Raw genomic sequence first — 23,587 nt, forward strand, 5'->3', positions numbered from 1 at the left:
ACTCTTCTAAACTCCAGCAGATACAAGCCTAACCTGTCCACCCTTTCCTCATAAGACAACCTGCCCATTCCAGTTATTAGTCTGGTAAACCTTCTCTGAATTGCTGCCAACGCATTTACATCCTTCCTTAAATAAGGTGACCAATACTGTACACAGTACTCCAGATGTGGTCTCACTAGTACTCTATATAACTGAAGCATAACCTCCCTACTTTTGTATTCAACTCCCCTTGCAAGAAATGATGACATTCTATTAGCTTTTCTAATTACTTGCTGTACCTATATACTAGCCTTTTGCGATTGATGCACTGAGACACCCAGCTCCCTCTACACCTCTGAACTCCGCACTCTCTCACCATTTAGATAATATGCTTCTCTTTTATTCTTCTACCAAAATGGACAATTTCACATTTTCCCACATTATACTCCATTTGCCAGATCTTTGCCAACTCCCTTAACCTATCTATATCTTTTTGTTGCTCATTATGTCCTCTTCACAACTTACTTCCCTACCTAAATTTGGCAACCATCCCATCCATCCCTTCATCCAAGTCATTTATAAAGCTTGTAAACAGTTGATGTCCCAGCTCTGATCCTTGTGGCACACACTTGTTACATCTTGCCAACCTGAAAAAGACCCATTTATGCCTACTCTCTGCTTCATGTTAGCCAGCCAATCTTCTATCCATGCCAATATATTATCCCTATACCATGAGCTTTTATTTTCTGCAATAACCTTTTATGTGGCACTTTATCAAATGCCTTCTGGAAATCTAAGTACAGTACATCCACCAGTTCCCCTTTATCCACAGCACATGTTACTTCCTTAAAGAACTCCAATAAGTTGGTTGACCATGATTTCCCCCTCAAAACAATGTTGACTCTGCTTGATTACCTTGAACTTATCCAAGTGCCCTATTATAGCTTCTTTAACAATAGCTTCTGACATTTTCCCTATGATAGATGTGTTGTCTGGGATTGGTTGCCCAGATTGTAAGGCTAGAAAGCTAGAACAGACTGTAGTTTGAATAGCCTTTAAGGGATAGGCTAAGCAAGCAGCTATAAATTATAACTGTTCGACTCCAACCTACTTGCACGAAAGACTACTGGAGATTGTGGGGGTGGTAGTGGTGTAGTTGTATTGTCACCTGACTGGTAATCCAGAGACCCAGGGTAATGCTATGGTGACCCTGGTTCGAATCCCACACAGCAGATGGTGAAATTTGAATAAAAAATTAAATGGAATTAAAAGTCTAATATTGACCATGAAACCATTGTTGATTGTCGTAAAAATCCATCTGGTTCACTAATATCCTTCAGGGAAGGCAATCTGCCGTCCTTACCTGGTCTGGCTTACATGTGACTCCAGATCCGCAGTAATGTGGTTGACTCTTAAATGCCCTCTGAAATGGCCTAGCAAGCCACTTGGCTATATCAAACAGCTAAAAAGTCAATAAAAAGGAATGAAATCTGCCAGACCACCTGGCATCAACCTAGGCACCAGAAATTACAAAGGCAAACCCAGCCCTGTCGACCCTGCAAAGTCCTCCTTACTAACAAAATTGGGAGAGCTGTCTCACAGACTTTTCAAGCAACAGCCTGACATGGTCATACACTCAGAATCATACCTTAGAGATCATGCCTCAGACATCACCATCATCGTCTCTGGGTATGTCCTGTCCCACTGGCAGGACAGACCCAGCAGAGGTGGCAGCACAGTGGTATACAGTTGGGAGGGAGTTGCCCAGGGAGTTCTCAACGTCGACTCTGGCCCCCATGAAGCCTCATGGCATCAGGTCAAACAAGGGTGAGGAAACTTCCTGCTGATTATCACATACCACTTCCCCCCTCCCTCCCCCTTCAGCTGATGAATCAGTGCTCCTCCATGTTGAACACACTTGGAGGAAGCACCAAGAGTGGCAAGGGCACAGAATGTACTCTGGGTGGGGGAATTCCATGTCCATCACCAAAAGTGGCTGGTAGCACCACCATAGACCGAGCTGGTCGAGTCCTAAAGGGCATAGCTGCTAGACTGGGTTTGCAGCAGGTGATGACCTCATCCTCCCCAACCTGCCTGCCCCAGATGCATCTGTCCGTGACAGTATTGGTTGGAGTGACATCCAAAGTCCTTGTGAAGACGAAGTCCATCTTCACATTGAGGATGCCCCTGCATCATGTTTCGGACAGACCTAGCAACTCGAGACTGGGCATTCATGAGGCACTGTGAGCCATCAGCAGCAGCAGAGTTGTACTTGACCACAATATGTAACCTCAGGGCCTGGCACATCCCCCACCCTCATCATTACCATCAAGCCAGGGGATGAACCTTCGTTCAACAGAGTGCAGGAGGGCATGGCAGGAGCAGCACCAGGCATATATAAGATTTAGGTGCTAGTCTGGTGAAGCTACAACACAGGACCACTTGCATGCCAGACAGCATAAGCAACAAGTGATAGACACAGCTAAGCGATTTCACAACCAACGGATCAGATCTAAGCTCTGCGGTCCTGCCACATCCAGTCGTGAATTGTGGTGGACCATTAAACAACTCACTGAAGGAGACAGCTCCACAAATATCCCCATCCTTAATGACGGAGGAGCCCTGCACATCAGTGCAAAAGCTGAAGCATTTGCTATAATCTTCAGCCAGAAATGCTGAGTGGATGATCCATCTCAGCCCCCTCTAGAGGTCCCCAGTGTCACAGATGCCAATCTTCAGCCGATTCGATTCACTCTACGTGATATCAAGAAGAGGCTGAAGGCACAGGATACTGCAAAGGCTATGTGCCCTGACAATCTTCTGGCAATTGTACTGAAGGCTTGCTCGCTAGAACATGCTGCGCATCTAGCCAGGTGCTACAGCACTGGCATCTACCAGGCAATGTGGAAAATTGTACTGGTATGTCCTGTACACAAAAAGCAGGACAAATGCAACCTGGCCAATCAGTCAATTCTTGATCATCAGTAAAGTGTTGGAAGGGGTCATCAACAGCGCTATCAAGCGGCACTTGCTTAGCAATAACCTGTTTGCTGATGCTCAGTTTAAGTTCTGCCAGGGTCACATAGCTTCTGACATCATTACAGCCTTGGTTCAAGCATGGACAAAAGAGCTGTATTCCAGCAGTGAGATGAGTGTGACTGTCCTTGACACCAAGGCCACATTTGACCAAGTGTGGCATCAAGGAACCCTAGCAAAACTGGAATCAGTGGGAATTGGGGGAAACTATCTGCTGGCTGGAGTCATACCTAGCACAAAGGAAGATAATTGTGGTTGTTGGAGGTCAATCATCTCAGTTCTAGGACATCACTGCAGGAGTTCCTCAGGGCCAACATCTTCAGCTGCTTCATCAATGACCTTCCTTCTATCATAAGGTCAGAAGTGGGGATGTTGGCTGTTGGTTGCACAATGTTCAGCACCATTCACGACTCCTCAGATACTGAAGCAGTCCATGTCCAAATGTAGCAAGATCTGGACAATATCCAGGCTTGGGCTGACAAGTGGCAAATAACATTCATATCACACAAGTGCCAGGCAATGACTATCTCCAACAAGAGAGAATCTACCCATTGCCCCTTGCCATTCAATGGCATTACCATCACTGAATCCCTCACTATCAGCATCCTGGGGTTACCATTGACCAGAAACTGAACTAGACTAGCCATACAAATACTGTGGATACAAGACCAGGTCGGAGGGTAGGAACCTTGCGACAAGTAACTCATCACCTAACTCCCCAAAGCCTGTCCACTAACTACAAGGCACAAGTCAGGAGTGTGATGGAATACTCCCCACTGGCCTGGATGAGTGCAGCTCCCACAACACTCAAGAAGCTTGACATTATCCAGGACAAAGCAGCCCCTTGATTGGCACCACAGCCACAAACATTCACTCCCTCCACCACTGACGCACAGTAGCAGCAGTGTGTACCACCTACAAGATACACTGCAGGAATTCACCAAGGCTCCTTAGACAGAGCCTTCCAAACCCATGACCACTACCATCTAGAAGGACCGGGGCAGCAGATGGATGGGAACACCACCACCTGTAAGTTCCCCTCCAAGCCACTCACCATCCTGACTTGGAAATATATCGCCATTCCTTCACTGTCGCTGTGGCAAGATCCTGGAACTCCCTTCCTAACACTACTATGGGTGTACATATATCACATGGACTGCAGCAGTTTAAGAAGGCAGCTCACCACCACCTTCTCAAGGGCAATTAGGGATGAGCAATAAATGCTGGCCCAGCCAGTGAAGCCACATCCCGTGAATGAATAAAAAAACATGTTGCACACACCTGTATAACACTTGCCTACCTTGCTTTTTAAGTCATATCTGGCTTGCTTAGTCTGGCTATATTTGTTTTATTACTTACACTTGCTTCTAATTACCCTAATCGTGCTCTGTAACTCCCTCCAAGCTTGGTTCCTGTAACCGCCTTCTTCCCCCTAATCCCAGACGTTTACCCCTAATTGGCTGCCTGAGTTACATGATAGATTTCCATTCTGCCTATCCTCTGTCTACAAGTATCTTCATCTACAACTCTCTGCTATAACCAATTCATCAACTGTTGTATCCACTTAATATCTGAGTTTTCCCGTCTTCTCCACCAGTGTTCTTCCTGTCCGGTTGTCTGCTCCATTGAGCCACATGTCTGGCTCCAACTTCAGGTTGCTGAAGTGCTTGCTACACTTTCCCAGTGTTATAATGATTTTGGGGAAGAAGAAAAGAATGGGTAACGAGGATAGATGGAGTGCTGTTAATGAGACATCACTCTTGCACTGTTTCTTGAATCTATGTTCTTGTGGCATAAGGGAAAGTTAGTGAATATCCTAAACCAGTGGAACTTTCTCCATTTGAACACGATAAATACTGTGCCACAATCAATGAAAAAACAGGGTTTCTTGCAGTTATTATACAGTCAGCTCATTACATCAAACCAAGGTTGCAATGTAAAGTACCCTCTCCCTGTTGACAGATCGGTGTCAGTAGTGCAACGCTCAGACTCTGTCAAACCTAAAATACAAGAGTTTCAGAATAGCAACTAAAAGCAACCCATTCAGCATTGTGATAGACTTTGTTCACGTCACTTTAATAAGCTTCTCAATATTGTGGTTTGATATGTTTTTGGTGTATTTAGTGTTGCATTTTACTCAATCAACCTACTGTTGGAGTAATAATTGCAGTTTTTGGAAAGGTAGCCACTTTGGAGCCATTAAACTTCTAAAAATCAGTACATACATAATTAATACCCTAGTAACTAAGTGATGAAATTGTTATACCTGTACAAAATTTCTAAATTGTTATCTGTAGGATTTCAATAACGCAGGATGTGATTTTCTGTATTATCCTCACAAGAACTGTGGAAAATATTTAGCAGTTTAATTTTCCCATGTTTTTCAGCTGTGTGTTTGGAAAGAGCACTGGCTGTGCCTGTGTGCATGTATGTGTTTTTGTGGTCATTATAGTGGAGAATGTTACCCTTTTCTGGGGCCCCAGCAGTGCCGTGGCTCCTTTGCAGTTGGTGACTGAAAAGTAAGATGCTTTTGTTGCGGACACTGCCATCAGCTGGCAAGGGCAATTTTGGTATTAATATTAAGCTGAAGTTCAAGCACCAAATGTTTTGATTTTGGGCTAGACTCGGTGCACAGTGACACTTCATCTGTATAAAATGGACATGAGAGTTCAGGGACTGGTTGCTGAAGCAGGCTTCTTGAAGGGACATGGTTGTTTTGGTTGGAAGTATTTTCGTGGTTTTGTGTAGTTACGTTTTACTCCATATGTTAGTTAGTTGGATTTGCTCTTTTACCTACCATTTTTCTAGGTTTTATTCATCTGCTAACTTCACTGAGAAGCTTCCAGACAGCATCGGATTGTTAGATTATGCACATTTAAAAACTAGATTCAGACTGCTCAACTCATCCCCCACCCACCATTACAGGCAGCAGTCTTTCAACCCATCATCCTGTACTGGTTTCAATCCCAGGCCATTGAAAAAGTATTTTGAGTGATACACTTGATAACGCACTGGTAGTTAGAGGATGCTGCCTTTAGAGCAAGGCAGTAGGATGAGCTCTGGGCTGGTCCAGCAAAAAATTGGCACGCATACAATGGCCAAATGGCTTAACTCTGAGGTGAAAACTTCTGTGATATGAATTTAGTGTATTGTGGAAGAGGCATATTGGCACAAGGTAAGTTTTCTGGTGCATGTCACTCTTCCTATAATGCATTGGGTATGACTGTACTGGATAACCATAGTGTCTGCTCATTGGGTCATTGGGTGAAAGGTAATTTACTATTTCACAGGGCTGTTTTCATTAAGATGTGCAGCAACATGAAATTTATGGACCAGATCTTGCAGAACAACTCTAAATAAACCTCAGTAATCTTGTCTTAGTAATTGATTTGTCTTGTGTTTGCAGGGTACCAACAATACGAGAAACCAGTTTCATTGAAAAAATGAAAAAAACAGTAAGTACAATTTTCAGTTATGATATTCTGTGGCATGGACATAACCACATAGTGATAAGAGAGAATTAATTCCCTCCAAAAATGTTATCCTCCCCAGTTAGCTTTCACTAGTTTCAATGTGCCCTACTGTTAGGTTTAAATTTGGCTATGTCCTGGATATACAGTTTTACTGTCTTGTATAACACCATAAGAACCCCTGCCAAGCTGAAAAGGCCAATGTCTTTTATCTCTCTGCGTGACTCCTGTGATACTTTGGATTGGTCCTTGTCCTTCTCTGCACCTCCTCTAGGGCTTAGAATTGTAGAATCATAGAAACTTACAGCACAGAAGGAGACCATTCAGCCCACCATGCCTGAGCAGGCTCTTTGAAAGACCTGTCAGGCATCGTCTCTCCTCCCTGCTTTTTGTCTGTCTGTAATCCCATAAGTTTCTCATCCTCGAGTACTTGTCCAGTTTCCTTTTTTTTAAAAAAAAAGCAAAATCTGCTTCCATCACCTTTTCAGTAGAACGTTCCAGATCCTGACAACTTTGAATGGGGGGAAAATTATTCTGAGCTTTCCTCTAGATCTTTTGACAATGATTTTGAATCTATAACCTCCAGTTATTGAGTCATTCATAAGAAGAAGTAATTTTTCTCTACCTACTCTATCAAAAGATTTCATCACCTTGGCAAACCTCTATCATGTCACTATTAATCTTTTCTGTGCCAAGAAGAACAGTCCTAACTTTTGCAATCCCTCCTCAGAATGGAAGTCCCTCGTCCTTGGTAACATAGAGGTAAATCTTCTCTGCATCCTTTCTTAGGCTTTTACACCTTTTCCTGAAGTGTGATGCCCAAAATTGTCCACAATACTCCAGTTCTAGCATAACCAGTGATTTATAAAGTTCCAACATGATCACTTACCTTTTTGTATTCTATTTATAAACAAAGTAACTCTGCTTTATTTAACCATCTTATCAACTTGCTCCCCCCCCCCCCCACCCCCGCCGCCTTTCAGGTATATGCACGAGGATTCGTATAAATGGACACCAAGGTCTCTGCTCATTTACACTTCTCAAAATCATGATACCTGTAGTATACTGTCTTTCCCTATTAGTGCACCTAAAATGTATCATTTCAAATTCTCTGCATTGAATTCAATTTTCCATGCTTCTACCCATTTTCACCATCCCGTCACCCTGAAGCCTACAACTGTCCTCGAGTTTCGTAACATCTGGGCTCAGTTGTTTCTAAAAAGTGAAAAGGGCACTGAACCCAAAACTGACTCTTGGAGAACACCACTGCAAACTACCTCCCATTCTGAAAACCATTCATCTGTCACCACCCTTTGCTTCCTGTCTCTGAGCTAATTCTGCATCCAAACCACTACTTTCCTTTCATTAGTCCTTTTATTTTTCCCTTCCAGTATTCACCCTTGTCCTTAAGCAACTATCTCTTCCTGAATTAAGGTTCCATATGCATCCTCCAGTCCCTTGAGGAAATGACTAACTGTTCCATGAATACCTTGACAGGTAATGTCAGCAAGCTGTTCAATTATAGAACATCAGTTGAGCTCAGTCCTGTTCTCATCAAAAATCTGTGTATTTTAATCCTTTTCTACTACAGCCTGTACTATTCTACTTCAGAAGTTTGAGATTGTGCTTCTAGTTCCTGATCGTATCCGATTCTCCAGATGAAAAAAGTCACACCCCATGTGTCCATGTTATGCTAATTGCTTAGAATGCTATGCACTAATTTCAGACATTCTGAAGTGTTGTTTTGTGCTTGTTTTTACATTCCTCCTTACAGGGAAAAAACATAGTTGTGTTTTACGGCTCTCAAACAGGAACAGCGGAAGAGTTTGCCAACAGGCTCTCAAAAGACGCTCAGCGGTACGGAATGCGAGGAATGGCTACCGATCCAGAGGAATACGATATGGTTGGTACCACGCTTTGATGACCATAAAGAACTCTTAGGAGAACTGAACCAAAGCTGATAATGGATGTATATGTATAAAATATAAATGGTAATTTCCAATGCATTGCATAAGTTTTTAAGAAGTTCTGTCTCTCTTCTAACAATGACTCTAGATGTCTCCTGTTCTCTCTACACCCTTTACTCCATATTACACTTTTGTGTCTCTAGCTTTTTCTCTGTCCTCCCCTTCACTCAGGAGATCCACACAAAAGACACAGGTCCACCTCTTTCAAAAAAGAGTTAATTATCCAGTAGATTTAATTAGGGTTCTTGAATACTTCATTTATTAAATGGAATAAATTAGCAATAAAAGCAAGGGCAACTATGTGGGCATGAAAGCTGAGCTAGCAGAAGCTAATTGGGATACGAGGCTAGGGGATAGATCAATAGAGAAGTAGTGACAGACATTTAAGGGGGTATTTCATAATACTCGGTATAAGTACGTTCCTACTATAAAGAAAAATTCTAAAGTTAACCGTCCGTGGTTAACTAAAGAAAGCACCAAACGTAAGGAAAAAGCATATAACTGCACATAGGTGAATGGCAGGTCAGATAATTGGTCATAATATAAACAACAGCAGAGAATGACTAAGGTTAATCAGTGGAAAGAAATTAGAGTAAAAAGCTAGCTAGAAATGTAAAAACGCATAGCTAGAGTTTCTACAGGTATTTAAACAGGAAAAGAATACGTAAAGTGAGTGCTGATCCTCTGGAGAGTGAGAATGGGGAGATAATAGATAATAAGGAAATGGAGGATGAAATGAACAAATATTTTGCTTGTCTTCACTATAGAAGATACAAAAAACATTCTGTAATAGCTGTGAATCGGGAGGTGGAGGGGAGAGAGGAACTTGGTGAAATTACAATTACTAGAGAAGCAGTACTGAGCAAACTGATGGAGCTGCGGGCTGACAACGATCCAGATGGACTTCGTTCTAGAGTCTTAAAAGAGGTGGCTAATGAGGTAGTAGATGTGCTGGTGTTAATTTTCCAAAATTCCCTAGATTCTGGAAAGGTTCCATCAGACTGGAAAGTAGCAAATATAGCCCCTCTATTCAAGAAGGGAGGGAGGCAGAAAATAGGAAATTATGGGACAGTTAGCTTGACGTCTGTCATGAGAAAGTGTTAGGATCGACCATTAAACAGATTATAGTAGGGCACTTAGAAAAACTCAAGGTAATTGGGAAGAGTCAGCCTGGTTTTGTGAAAGGGGAATCATGTTTGACCAATTTATTAGAGTTCTTTGAAGGAGTAACATGTGCTGTGGGTAAAAGGGAGCCTGTAGACATACTGTACTTGGATTTCCAGAAGGCATTTGATAAGCTACCACATCAAAGGTTATTGCGGAAAATAAAAGCTCATGATGTAGGGGGCAACACATTAGCCTGAATAGAAAATTGGCTGGCTGGCAGATAACACAGTATGCATAAATGGATGTTTGTCTGATTGGCAGGATGTGATTAGTGTAGGGGTCTGTGCTGGGGCCTCAACTTTTTACGATTTACATCAATGACTTATGTGATGGAGCGAAGGCATGGTAGCTAAATTGCAGATGACAGAAGGATAGGTAGGAAAGTATTTGTTGTGAAGAAGACAGAAGGAGTTTGCAGACGGATATAAATAGGTTGTGAGTGGGCAAAATTTTGGCAGAGAAAATGTGAAGTTGTTCACTTTGGCAGGAAGAATAAAAAAGCAGAGTATTACTTAAATAGAAAGCGACTGCAGAATTCTGAGGTGCAGAAGGATCTAGGTGTTCTCGTGCATGAGTCACAAAAAGTTAGTATGCAGGTACAGCACATAACAAAGAAGGCTAATGGAATGCTATCCTTTGTTACAAGAGGAATTGAACGTAAAAGCAAGGGTGTTACGCTTCAGTTATACTGGGCATTGGTGAGATCGCATCTCGAATACTGTGTGCAGTTTTGCTCTCCTTATTTAAGGACGGATGTAAATGTGTTGGAGGCGGTTCAGAGGAGGTGTACTAGGTTGATACCTGGAGTGAGCTGGTTGTCTTATGTGGATAGGTTGGACAGGCTGGGCTTGTTTCCACTGGAGTTTAGAAGAGTGAGGGGTGACTTGATTGAAATATACAAGATCCTGAATGGTCTTGACAAGGTGGATGTGGAAAGGATGTTTCCTTTTGTGGGTGAGCCTAGAACTAGGGGGCACTGTTTTAAAATTAGGGGTCGCCCTTATAGGACAGAGATGAGGAGAAATTTTTGAGGGTTGTGCAACTTTGGAACTCTGCCAGTGGAAGCAAGGTCACTGAATATTTCTAAGGCTGAGGTAGATAGATTCTTGTTGGGCAAGGGAATCGAAGGTATCAGTGGTAGATGGGAATGTAGAACTTGAAACACAAACAGATCAGTATAATCTTATTGAATGGCAGAGCAGGCTCGAGGGGCCGAATGGCCTGCTTCTGCTCCTATGTATGTTCACTTAACAATTTGCATCATCAGTTGTTATTAAAAAAAAAATAATTCATGAAATAGGAGTTATTCAGAGAATGTAACACTTAAACAGTATTTAACACAAATTTTTAAATGCAATAAATTAGCAATTTAAAAATTAAGTTCATTTGGCAGACTCTGAGGTCTTGTAAGGCCAACAGGGCACCAGGCCGTTGCTGTACTGTAGATATATCTAAAATGTTTTTATTAATAAATTGTCCCCGTTCTGCAATTTAGTTTCATTTTCCAGTAACCTTGTGTTTAAAGAGGAAGGGGCTGATTTCCTACCAGGCTACTCTCAGCGGTTTCTGGTAGGTGCATGATTTACTTAATGAACCCCCATCTTCTGCAACTCAGTTCAGCACTTCTACCAGCTGGGAGTGCGTGGTGTGAACTCTGAACGGTGAAACCTGAACCAATTAATCTGCTCTCCAATTCGTGAATACAGCTGCCATTTTAACTGAGGAATGGGCCTCAGCATAATATAGGCTGATTATCACCCGGTTTGATCAGAGAAATTCACCTAAAAGCAGAAATGTTTTTCCTTTGCTTTTCGTCCTCTCGTATGAAGAATATTTTGGGTTGGATTCAGCAGGTACCTATTACTGTCTGGTTCCTTGTCTGGGTGGCCATTATGCATCTGAGGCTTAACTATGTTGTCAGGTTGTTCAGCTACAGGGATTTCACCTCTGATTTGAGCATATCCAGCTGTGATCACTGCTACCAGTCTGAGACCTGTTGATGTTCCCCTACCACTTCATTAGCTGATATCCTCTCACTCTATAGAGCAGGGATGAAACTCTGCACATTTTTAGTCTGTGTTGCATGGCATCTTCACTGAATAAAGAAATTGGTGCATAGAATTGCAAATTTTTTAGTTTCTACTTTAAAAAATAGAAGCACAAGAAACCCATTTGACCCCTTGAGCTTACCCTGTATTTAATATTATGGCTGATCTTCTATCTCAACACCACCTTCCTGGCATCTCATACCCCTTGATTTCCATAATACCCAAAAATCTATCAGTCTCAGTCTTTAATATACTCTTAAGTATCCACAGCTCTCTGGGTAGAGAATTCTAAAGATTCACAACCCTTTGAGTGAAGAAATTACTCCTGATCTCAGCCCTATATGGCTGACCACTCTTTTCCCCACTCCTGCCCCCCGTTGCATTCTAGACACCCCAGCCAAGGGAAACACTTTCTCAGCACCTGCCTTGCTTAGTCCCTTAAGAATTTTATGTTTCAATTAGATCACATCTCTTTCTTCCAAGCTCAAGGGGGTGTAAGCCTAGCCTAACTCTCTGAGGGACAATCCCCTCATCCCAGGAATCAATCCAGTGAACCTTTGCACTTCCCCTAGGGCAGCGATATCCTTCCTTAGGAAAGGAGACCAAACCTCTACACAGGTATTCCAGGTGTGGTCTCAAATCTCAGGAACTCTTGAAGGGTTAAATTTCTACTTTGGAATTCTTATTTGAAGAAACTCATGTAAAATACAATAGCAGAGTGTCAAGAGTAGAGGATGTACTGCTGATCAAGAGTTAAAAGATAATTACAGAATGGGGTGAGCTCATGAAAAAAATATAATGGACAAGAAATTTTACCAGCTGAAACTGGTGAACAGAGAAACAAATCTCAACAAGGTTTTTAACGTTCGCCCTAATGTAGCCAAGCAGAAGACCAAGTGATAAAATTGCCAATTGTTTTGCCTGTGCCCCAAATCCCAGTTCACTGGAATCTACAGGAGTGGGAAATGGACAACAGCACAACCATCTGGATTGAATTACAAATTCCCTCATTCATGATATTGGGTTCAGTAACAACAAGCCTCTACCCCTGCCAATACCGCCAAAAGAAACAAAAGATTTGAGGTGAGCATCCATCTCAAGCTGTTAGTGTGAGAAGAAATTGAGTAGATTAGCCCTATATTTCCCATAGTTTAGAAGAATGCAAGGTGACGTCATTGAAGCTTAAAGCCCTTAAGGGTAGATAGCCTGAGGATATTTTCCTTGGCTGGGGAGTCTAGAAATAGACATCTCAATCTCAGAATAAGGGGTGTGCGATTTAGGACTGAGATGATAAATTTCTTCAAAGAGTTGAATCTTTGGAATTTTCTACCCCAGAGCATTATAGGTTCTTAGTCATTTAGGATATTCAAGACGGAGGAAGATTTTCGAATACCAAGGGAATTGGAGGGTTTAGAGAAGTGTAGGACGGTGACTCTATGTGGAAGATCTGCAAGATCTTAATGATTGGCCGACTCCTCTGATTTCTTATGTTCACCAAGGTTGTTATAATTGTAGTAAGACTTCTTTACTCTTATATACTAATTCCTTTATGATAAAGGCTAACATACCATTTGTTTATGAATTGCTTGCTGTACCTTCATGTTGGCGTTCTGTGAATGGTCCTTCCCATACCAACATTTCTCTCATTATTTAAAAAATTGCTCTACTTTTCCATTTTTCCCATCAAAGTGAATGGCTTCACATTTCTCCACATATTTCATTTGACCTGCTTTTGTCCACTGATTTAACCTGTTTATATCCCCTTGCAACCTTTTTTGTATCCTCATCTTTCCTTACTTTCCCACCTAACCTTGTATTGTCAGCAAACTTGGATATTGATCCCCTCATTAAGTCATTGACGTAGGTTGTAAAGAGTCGAGGCTCAAACATAGATCCTTCTAAAAGAGTGCAATCAGACAAAAGACCTATGCTCGAGATATTAAGCTGATTTATGAATGTGATGGGAATGACCAGTGATGCATGAAAACTGGGTAGAGTACATAGTGCAAAGTGTGTTTATACATATGTGCAAAAATCTGGTCATAGCTATCACAATATCACAGTCACAAATGTGTATGGTGCAGCTTGCACTCTGCAGTAGTACTCAAAGAATCATTGTGGTTTAGTATTTGAAACTGTAGTATGTGTATGGTTCTAATGCTTTCCCATCATACAAAAAAACCATGCAATACAGGTAGGTATTATGAAGGCGAGGGTTCACACAATGGAGCAATGTTGCATCCTTTACTACTTTAGCTGGAAATAAAAAATTGGTAAATTCTGATAATTGAATGCACCCAAAACATTAATCTGTCTTTCGAATGCTGGTTGAAATTTGTATTTTCAGCATCATAATATTTTTATTATGTTGTGCTTTAAAAAAATCTTTTGTTACTTTTTGTTCGTACCTGGCCAGTGTCTGCATACAGTCCAAATAGGAGGCATTGATGTGTAGTAAAGTTAAATGGGGAATTTTGCAAGCAGCTGATGTACAAAGAACAAATGTCCAAATATCTACAGTTGTCGCACCAGCATGCGGTAAAAATGGTGTTTTGACAAAACACGATAATGAGTCACCTTGAAGTAAGACCTGTCCCAAAAAAGGAGCTCCTTGTACTCAACTCTGACCTTTTGAGGCCAAAGCTTAGTGACTTTCAGAAGCTCTATGACCCTGGAAGCAGATCATAGCATTGAAATCCATACATGACGTTGCTCAATTGGCAGGCAGAAATGTCTTTTTGGACTGTTGGCATTATCCTGTTAGCCGTAGCCACTACATAATAGCAGCATGAAAAGACTTGCTTAATCTGTTGCTCAAATTTTTGAGATACTTTGTCTTTCCAGGACAATTTGGGGTAGACTGCGCACTTTTCAGGTCCGAAAGTAGTGGCCACGGCAAGTAGTATTTTCCACTGACTGGATGCTGCCATCACTGAGCAACAGTGTGTATGAATTGTAGTGCCGGTGTGATAATCAGTCAAGCTCATAACGTGGCTCATTCAACCTCGCTAGAAGCGACGTACATTTATATGCAGGGACCCTTTCTCTGCAAACAAAAGAAATATGTTCAAGTCTTGCACCTTTTTTTGAATGGGAACTTATAGTTCCCTGTTGCTTTCTCCATGGCAACTCCTCAGCCAACTCATAGTAGACTGCCAACCAATCAGCACCCTCCTCCTGAAGTATAAATTGTTGTGGTCATTTGAAATTTGGAATTCTTGTGTTTGTTCTGATGAATGCAAGGCAATAAGCTTTGGCAACATGCTTCTCTTTTCAGTGATATTCCAAAACCGATATCTGAACATGTATTTATTTACTGCGTGTGGGGCATCAATTTATGTAAATTGGCTGCAATGCTTAACTACCTGGCAACAATGATTACACTTCAAAAGTAATCCATTGCTTGTTAAGTACTTGACAATGGCCTGAGGATGTGATGAGGTACAGTTCCAATTATTGTATTTTACATTCGACTGAGTTAGGTGTAATTTTCTATCCCTTTCAGTCTGAGTTAAACCGATTTACAGAATTAGAAAACTCACTGGCAATATTCTGCATGGCTACATATGGAGAAGGCGATCCCACTGACAATGCACAGGACTTCTATGACTGGATGCAAGAGACTAATCTAGATCTGTCTGGTGTGAAATATGCAGTAAGTATTATGGAAAATATACAGGGATTTCTGGCTTTAGAAGGCTTGTATAACCTAATCTATGGAGATAATTTCAAAGGAACCTTCAGGAGACTGGGGATTTTGTGTAATCTGTGTTTAATAGAATGTGGCTTGTGGTATGTTCTCATCAGGATGTGATTTATTTTGATATGAGACCTGGTATTTCCTATTAATAAAAAATAATCTTTTAAAATGTTTATTGCAAGTGTAGAAAAAAATTACAAAATAATGCATCACAAGCCAATTTACCATAAGTAGTAATGTTTTAGTTTCTTGAGATTTCGATAGGGTGTAATTCCTAAGAATTGGACTTCATAAAAGCAGCTTGGAATACAATCGGAATTTCAGCCATGACATGTGGCAGGTGTTGCATGCTTGGGGTGGGGGTGGCGCGGTGGGGAAACAGGTGATTTAGGACCTCAGGTTCCCAAAGCTCTCCATTTGTGGGGCTTTCCACATACCATGTCTGAGTCTGTTGTGAAGATTCATTGCCATGAATAACCACCAGCAAGAGTTGCTGACTATCATTGGCACTGCACAGCAATTCCTATGTTCCAATGACGCTTCCCTAGGCGAGAACTGCTGCAGTAGAGTCCCAAGCCCCAATATTTGTGGAGAGGTGAGGAGGAAGCAGTGGTATGTGGGCAAAACCCAGCAAGGCTGGGGGCTTGAAGTTCCTGTCAAGTAGAACCTTATATTTTTGTCCCTTTACCTTCCCAGCAGCTGCCTGTTGCCGGGTAGGAAAACCAGTGCCAGAAGGTTTTTCCTCTACATTGGGGCGACTAAGCGCAGACTGAGTGACCGCTTTGCGGAACACTTTCGCTCAGTCTGCAAGCATGACCCAGACCTTCCTTCGCTTGCCATTTCAACTCACCATCTTGCCCACATGTCAGTCCTTTCCCTGTTACAATGTTCCAGTGAAGCCAAACGAAAACTAGAGGAACAGCACCTCATCTTCCGATTAGGCACTTTACAGCCTTCTGAAATTAACATTGAGTTCAACAACTTCAGACCATGAGCTCTCCTCCATCTTTACCCCTTTTTAATCCAATTATTCCTTTTTTTATTTCCCCCCCCCCCCCCAACGCCGCCACACACGCGTGCACACACACACACTCATCTGTCACTTGTTCTTATGTTTTGCTTTCAAAGTGCTGACCCTTGTTCTGCTATCTTACCTTTATGCCACTATCAGCACCTCCTTTTAGTCTTTAACACTACCATTAACACCCCCTTTGTCCTGTGCCCATGGCATCTTTGTCAAATTTGAATTCAATAAAAATTAGGAATTAAAAGTCAAATGATGACCATGAAACCATTGTCAATTGTTGTGAAAACCCACTCATTCTCTTTAAGAGGGGCTGTCCTTATCTGATCTGGCCTACATGTGACTCCAGACCCACAACAATGTGGTTCTGAAATGCCCTCTGAAATGGCCTAGCAAGCCACTCAGATGTATCAAACCACTACAAAGTCACAAAAAAGGAATAAAACCGGATGGGACCCCCTAGGCACCAGAAACGACACCGGCAATCTCAGCCCTGTCGACCCTGCAAAGTCCTCCTTACTAACATCTGGGGGTTAGTGCCCAAATTAAGAGAGCTGTCTCACAGACAGTCAAGCAACAGCCTGATAAGAATCATCGTCATGGAATCAATCATATCTTACAGATAATGTCCCAGACTCCACCATCACCACCCCTGGGTATGTCCTGTCCCACCGGCAGGACAGACCCAGCAGAGGTGGCGGCACAGTGGTATACAGTTGGGAGGGAGTTGCCTTGGGAGTCCTCAACATCAAGTCTCATGGCACCAGGTCGTACATGGGCAAAGAAACCTCCTGCTGATTACCACATTCAGCCCTCCCTCAGCTGATGAATCAGTGCTCCTTCATGTTGAACATCACTCTGAGGAAGCACTGAGGGTGGCAAGGACACAGATGTGGGACTTCAATGCCCATTACCATCACATGCAAAAGGTGTATCTGAAGCATTTGCAACAATCTTCAGCAAGAAGTGCCGAGTGGATGATCCATCTCGGCCTCCTCTGGAGGTCCCCAGCATCACAGATGCCAGTTCTCAGCCAATTCGATTCACTCCACTTGATATTAAGAAACGGCTGAAGGCACTGGATACTGCAAAGGCTATGTGTCTTGACGATATTCTGGTAATAGTACTGAAGACTTGTGCTCCAGAACTTGCCGTGACCTAGCCAAGCTGTTTCAGTACTGACATCTACCCAGCTATGTGGAAAATTGCAGAGGTATGTCCTGCACACACAAGCAGGACAAATCCAACCCGACCAATTACCGCCCCATCAGTATACTCTTGATCATCAGTAAAGTGATGGAAAGTGTCATCAACAATGCTGCAAAGCGGCACTTGCTGAGCAATAACCTGCTCACTGACGCCAAGTCTGGATTCCGCCAGGGCCACTCAGCTCCTCATTACAGCCTTGGTTCAAACATGGACAAAAGTGCTGAACTCCCGAGGTGAGAGTGACTGCCCTTGACATCAAGGCCGCATTTGACCGAGTGTGGCATTATGGAGCCCTAGAAGAACTGGAGTCAATGGGAATCAGGGGGAAAACTCTCTGCTGGTTGGAGTCACACCTAGCACAAAGATGGTTGTGGTTGTTGGAGGTCAGTCATCTCAGTTCCAGGACATCACTGCAGGAGCTCTTCAGGGTCGTGTCCTCAGCCCAACCATCTTCAGCTGCTTCATTAATGACCTTCTTTCCATCATAAGGTCATAAGTGGGGATATTTGCTGCTGATTGCACAGTGTTCACCATTTGCGACTCCTCAGAAGCAGTCCATGTCCAAATGCAGCAAGATCTGGACAATATCCAGGCTTGGGCTGACAAGTGGCAAGTAACATTTCGCATCACACAAGTGTCAGGCGATGACCATCTTCAACAAGAGAGGATCTAACCATCGCTCCTTGATGTTCAGTGGTATTACTGTCACTGAATCCCCCACTATCAACATCCTGGAGGTTACCATTGATCAGAAACTGAACTGGACTAAGCATATAAATACTGTGGCTACAAGAGCAGGTCAGAGGCTAGGAATCGTGCAACGAGTAACTCGCTCCCTAACTCCCCAACGCCTCTCCACCATCTACAAGGCACAAGTCAGGAGTGTGCTAGAATACTCCCCACTTGCCTGGATGAGTGCAGCTCCCACAACACTCAAGAAGCTTGACACTGTCCAGGAAAAAGCAGCCTGCTTGATTGGCACCACATCCACAAACATTCACTCCTTCCACCACCGACACACAGTAGCAGTGGTGTGTACCATCTACAAGGTGCACTGCAGGAATTCACCAAGGCTCCTTTGACAGCACCTTCCAAACCCATGACCACTACCATCTAGAAGGACAAGGGGAGCAGATAGATGGGCACACCACCACCTGGAGGTTCCCCTCCGTCAGTCACCATCCTGACTTGGAAATATATTGCTGTTCCTTCACTGTTGCTGGGTCAAAATCCTGGAACTCCCTTCCTAACAGAATGGCGGGTGTACCTACACCACGTGGACTGCAGCGGTTCAAGAAGGCAGCTCACCACCACCTTCTCAAGGGCAACTAGGGATGGGCAATAAATGCTGTCCCAGCCAGCAAAGCCCACATCCTGTGAACGAATATTTTAAAAAGTCATACGGACTCGAAACGTTAACTCTGTTTCTCTCTCCATAGATGCTGTCAGACCTGCTGTGTTTTTCCAGCATTTTCTCTTTTTTTTTATTTCAGATTTCCAGCTTCCGCAATATTTTGCTTTTAGCCAGAAAGTTTCTACCAGGACCCTTGGAAACTGCCCCTGGCAATCAGGACAGAGAGAACATTTACAATGTGGAACAAGCAGCTCTGTGTCTCCTTTTTTACTTCCAGCTTTCCTGAGCCCATGGAAACGAAGCCCACAATTGTTAAATTTGAATCGAGCTCCCAATTGCACTGTTGGAGCCTGATTTAAATATGTTACTGAAGTTAGCCTCGATGCTTGCACAGTGGATTACTGTATTCCCCATTGTAAAATTTTTAACCCAAACCGTTTGCCATGGCATTAATATCCAGGCTGCGGTCATACTTTTGGGTTTCCCTGCATACTGAGTTATATCGCTTTGGCTGGGCACTGGGCTGTTTGCAGAAGAGTGAAAACATGTGGGGAATGCCTCAAGCAACAATTCTGCTGGCAGGTTGATGAGAGGATGGATTGATTTAATCTGCTGAAACTGGGGACCATGGAAGGGAAGGAGAGGTGCAGGACACTTTCCACACAGTGATTGAGAGTTGAACTTGGTTTAGTGATTGAGTGTTGAACTTGGTTACCCAACTAGCTACTGTGGTCTGAATTTTCAGCTGTATACTGCCCTTAGTATCTAGTCACCCAGGATTACTGAAACATATTGAATACTTTGGTTAGTAACAATAAAAAGTCTGTTTGCAAAGGTCAACCCTTGTGAGCATTGATTCAAAATGTGCAAACTCTTCACCTGACCCACCCCCCACCCCCAAAACAAAAAAGGATGTGCAAAGTCCTATATAATTTAGAATTTTATTTCTTCTAGGTCTTTGGGCTTGGAAATAAAACTTATGAACATTTTAATGCAATGGGAAAGTATGTAAACAAGAGACTGGAGCAACTGGGAGCAGAAAGGATCTTCGAACTTGGTTTGGGAGATGACGATGGCAAGTGAGTACGTTTATGGGTCAAGTTTCTGTACATTTGGCACTGGTGGAAAATGTTTCCTAGCCGTGATACAGATTTAAGGGTCTTTTATATTACACCTGCTGAAAATGAGACCACCAGCTAAAGTGTCATTCCAGATTGAGAGCTGTAATAGCCTCGTATTTGAATGCTACTACAAATGTTTTTAAAAAAAAGTAATCATCTTCATTTTTCTTTTAAATGCAACTCTTGTCTTATAGTTTAAAATGTAAAGCATGCAGTGACTGGACATCAGGGTTTCCACTTCTGAGGCTAAGGTGCTGATGCTTTTACAGTTACACCTTGGTTCAGTAGTTTTGGTGAACCAGTAGCAAAATAGTGAGAGCAGAGGCTAATTGCTGAAATCTGAAGCGCCATGCTTCGATGCTATACCTCAGAAATAGCAACAAGTGAACTGAGACATTAATGAGAGAGGGTGGCCAAGTGTTCTTTCGAACAAACAAGTTGTATCTCTAATATTGATGGTAAGCAGAGGTTGCACATATACTCGAGGGTGGTATTCTTCTGCAGTGGCTTAAGGTATATAGACACTTGCTCCTTATCAAAAAAAAAGCACTGCTCCTGGCACATGACTGGTTCCATTTCTGACTGATACAAGAGCAAAATACTATGGATGCTGGAAATCTGAAATGAACATAGAAAATGTTGGAAATACTCAGCAGGTTTTACAGCATCTGTGGAGGGACAAAAAGTTAACGTTTCAGGGTGATGACCTTTCATCAGAACTGTCATCTACCTGCTAGAGTAACTCTTTTTGTCTCTCTTCAGATGTTGCCAGACCTGCTGAGTATTTTGTTCCATTTCTGACTAAATTGGTAAGTGACCTTAAGGGGTCAACTTTCCCTTTCCAATGATTTATTTTTAAAAAAATGGAAATTGCTACTATCTCAGATAAGAAAGGCCAAAGTCCTTGATAATGACAGTGATAAAAATTCCCCTTCTCACGCCAACTGAGCCTGTATTGATCTTTAACCAGCTGCTGGAAAGAGCTCCAGAGGCCTGCTGCAAATATATAGTTTTACTGACATCCTTTTAAAGGCAAAGGTCAGGATATGATTGCCAAAGGATTACAAGTATAATGCTCTGAGTTGCTTTGTTTGATGCGCTTCTCAAAATGATAATGGCAGTTCTGCTATAAATGATAAGGTATGTTGTACTGAGTGAGATATTGACCATCTATTCTATTTTCCGACATGTGTGTGAAGTGGACCTTTCAAATTTTGCGAGATTGCGTTTGATACCTTCAACAGCACAAGCTACTGCCCCGTCTCCAACTTTCCTTTTCTCTTCAAAATCCTTGAGTATGTTGTTGCTTCCCAATCTGTGCCTATCTTTTTGGAATTCCTTGTTTGAATCCTTTTCAATTAAACTTCTGCCTGTGCCATAATACCAAAATGGCTCTTATCAAAGTCACAAATGATGTCCTATGTGACTGTGGAAAAGGTAAACTATCTCTCTTCTTCCTCTCCAGGCTGACACTCTGGTGCAGTACTAAGGGAGTGTTGTCTTTTGGACGAGATGTTAGACAGATGCCCCATCTGCCCTCTCAAGTAGATGTCAAAGATCCCATGACGCTATTTCAAAGAAGCGCAGGGGAGTTATCCCTGGCATCCTGGCAAATATTTATCCCTTAGTCGACATCATCAGAACAGATGATTTGTCATTATCACATCGCTGTTTGCAGGAGCTTTCTGTGTGCAAATTGACTGCAGAATTTCCTACATTACAACAGTGATTACAATTCAAAAGTACTCTATTGGCTGTAAACCATCAAATCAAAGCCTGAGAATTACCTGCAATGATTCCTCTTCCAGTTCCCACACTGGTGCACAACACCTCCCCCACCCCACACACACACACACACACACACACACACACACAAGGATCTCTCCTTGACCTCCACTTATTACTCATCTATATGCTGCCCTTTGGTGACATCATTGGAAAAGTATCAGTTTCTCCTGCATGCTGACAATATCTAGCTCTACCGCGTCACAAACTCCCTTGACTACTCCATTGTCTATGCACTCACCTGTCCAACATCCAATACAAAATATTGGGAAGACTGAAACCATTGTCTTCAGTCCCTGCCACAAACTCTGCTCCCTGCTATCAAAGCCATCCATCCGCCTGGCAACTGTCAGAATCTGAACCACACTGCTCATGAGAGCTCGGTGCCATATTTGACCCCAAGGTGAATTACTTGCCACATGCCATCACTAAGACTGTCTATTCCCACCGTAACTCTGCCCCTGTCTTAGCTCGTTACTGCTGCAACTCTCATCCATGTCTTTGTTAGCTTTAGACTTGACTATTGCACTGTACTCCCGACCAGCATTCCACATTCTACTCTCTAAACTTGAGGCCATCCAAAACCTTGCTGCTTGTGTGCCAACTCGGACCAAATGCTATTCACCCATCACCCCTGTGCTCACTGACCTACGTAGCTCCCAGTTAGGCAATGCCTCAATTTTAAAACTTGCCCATGACCTCTCTTTCTATTTCTGTAATCTCCTTCAGCCCCACAGCTCAGATATCCATGCTCCTCTTATTCCAATCCTCTTGAGCATCTCCGATTTTAATCGTTCACCATTGGTAGTTGTGCTCAGTTGCATAGGACCTAAGCTGGAGATCCCTCCCTAAATCTCTGATTCTCTACTTCCCTTTCCTCCTTTAAGGTATTCCTTAAAATCTTCCCCTTTGACTGGGTTTTGTGGCTTGGTGTTAAATTTTGTTTTATGAGGCTCCTGTGAAGCACTTTGGAGTGTTTTTTTTAATTGCATTAAATGTGGTTTTGTAAGTCCAAGTTGTTGGTAGTTCGGTGGATGTTTCTGCTTTTAAATGTGTGCTATTATCAACTATAAATTATTGTATTTTTGAAGATAACCTTGTCGACTTTGGCTGGAAAACTGAATTAGGGAAGTAAGTGGGTCAGAACAGGGACTGACTGTAGTTTCGTAGTTCATTTCTGCATGCTGAGATCGGTTTTTCAATACGTTCACGGGATGTTACTGCCAAATGGTGAGACGCTGCCTTGAACAGCTGCAGTCCATGTGGTGTCGGTACACCCCTACAGTGCTGTTTGGAAGGGATTTCCAGGATTTTGATCCAGCAACAGTGAAGGAACAGAGATATAGTTCCAAGTCAGGAGGGGAACTTGGAGATGGTGGTGTTCCTATGCGTCTGCTGCCCTTGTAGAAGTTTCAGGTTTGGAAGGTGCTGTTGAAGGAACGTTGGCAAGTTGCTATAGTGCATCTTATAGATGTTGCACACTGCTGCCAATGTGCCTGATGGTGGAGGAGGTGAATGTTTTAAGGTGATGGCTGGGGTGCTGATCAAGCAGGCTGCTTTCTCCTGAATTTTGTTGAGCTTGAGTGCTGTTGCAGCTGCATTCATTCAAGCAAGTAGAGAATATCCCATCACTCTCCTAACTTCTGCTTCATAGATCGACAGGCTTTGGGGAGTCAGGAGGTGAGTTGCTCACCACAGAATTCCCAGCTTCTGAGCTGCTCTTATAG

General features: G+C 42.7%; 1 protein-coding gene across 8 annotated transcripts in view; it reads left to right on the forward strand.

Moving 5' to 3' along the window:
• The window catches only part of LOC144684522 (NADPH--cytochrome P450 reductase-like), a 99,755-nt gene that overhangs the window by 50,192 nt on the left and 25,976 nt on the right, over positions 1-23,587 (forward strand). For all 8 annotated transcript variants that reach the window (XM_078548389.1, XM_078548391.1, XM_078548390.1 and 5 more), the window contains 4 exons: positions 6,422-6,470; positions 8,260-8,388; positions 15,173-15,322; positions 19,909-20,033. In XM_078548389.1, coding sequence (XP_078404515.1) covers positions 6,422-6,470; positions 8,260-8,388; positions 15,173-15,322; positions 19,909-20,033 — 453 coding nt within the window. The remainder of the gene's footprint in view (positions 1-6,421; positions 6,471-8,259; positions 8,389-15,172; positions 15,323-19,908; positions 20,034-23,587) is intronic.

This window comes from Cetorhinus maximus, chromosome 9, assembly GCF_964194155.1.
Source record: "Cetorhinus maximus chromosome 9, sCetMax3.hap1.1, whole genome shotgun sequence".
In the NCBI taxonomy this organism is placed as follows: Eukaryota; Metazoa; Chordata; class Chondrichthyes; order Lamniformes; family Cetorhinidae; genus Cetorhinus; species Cetorhinus maximus.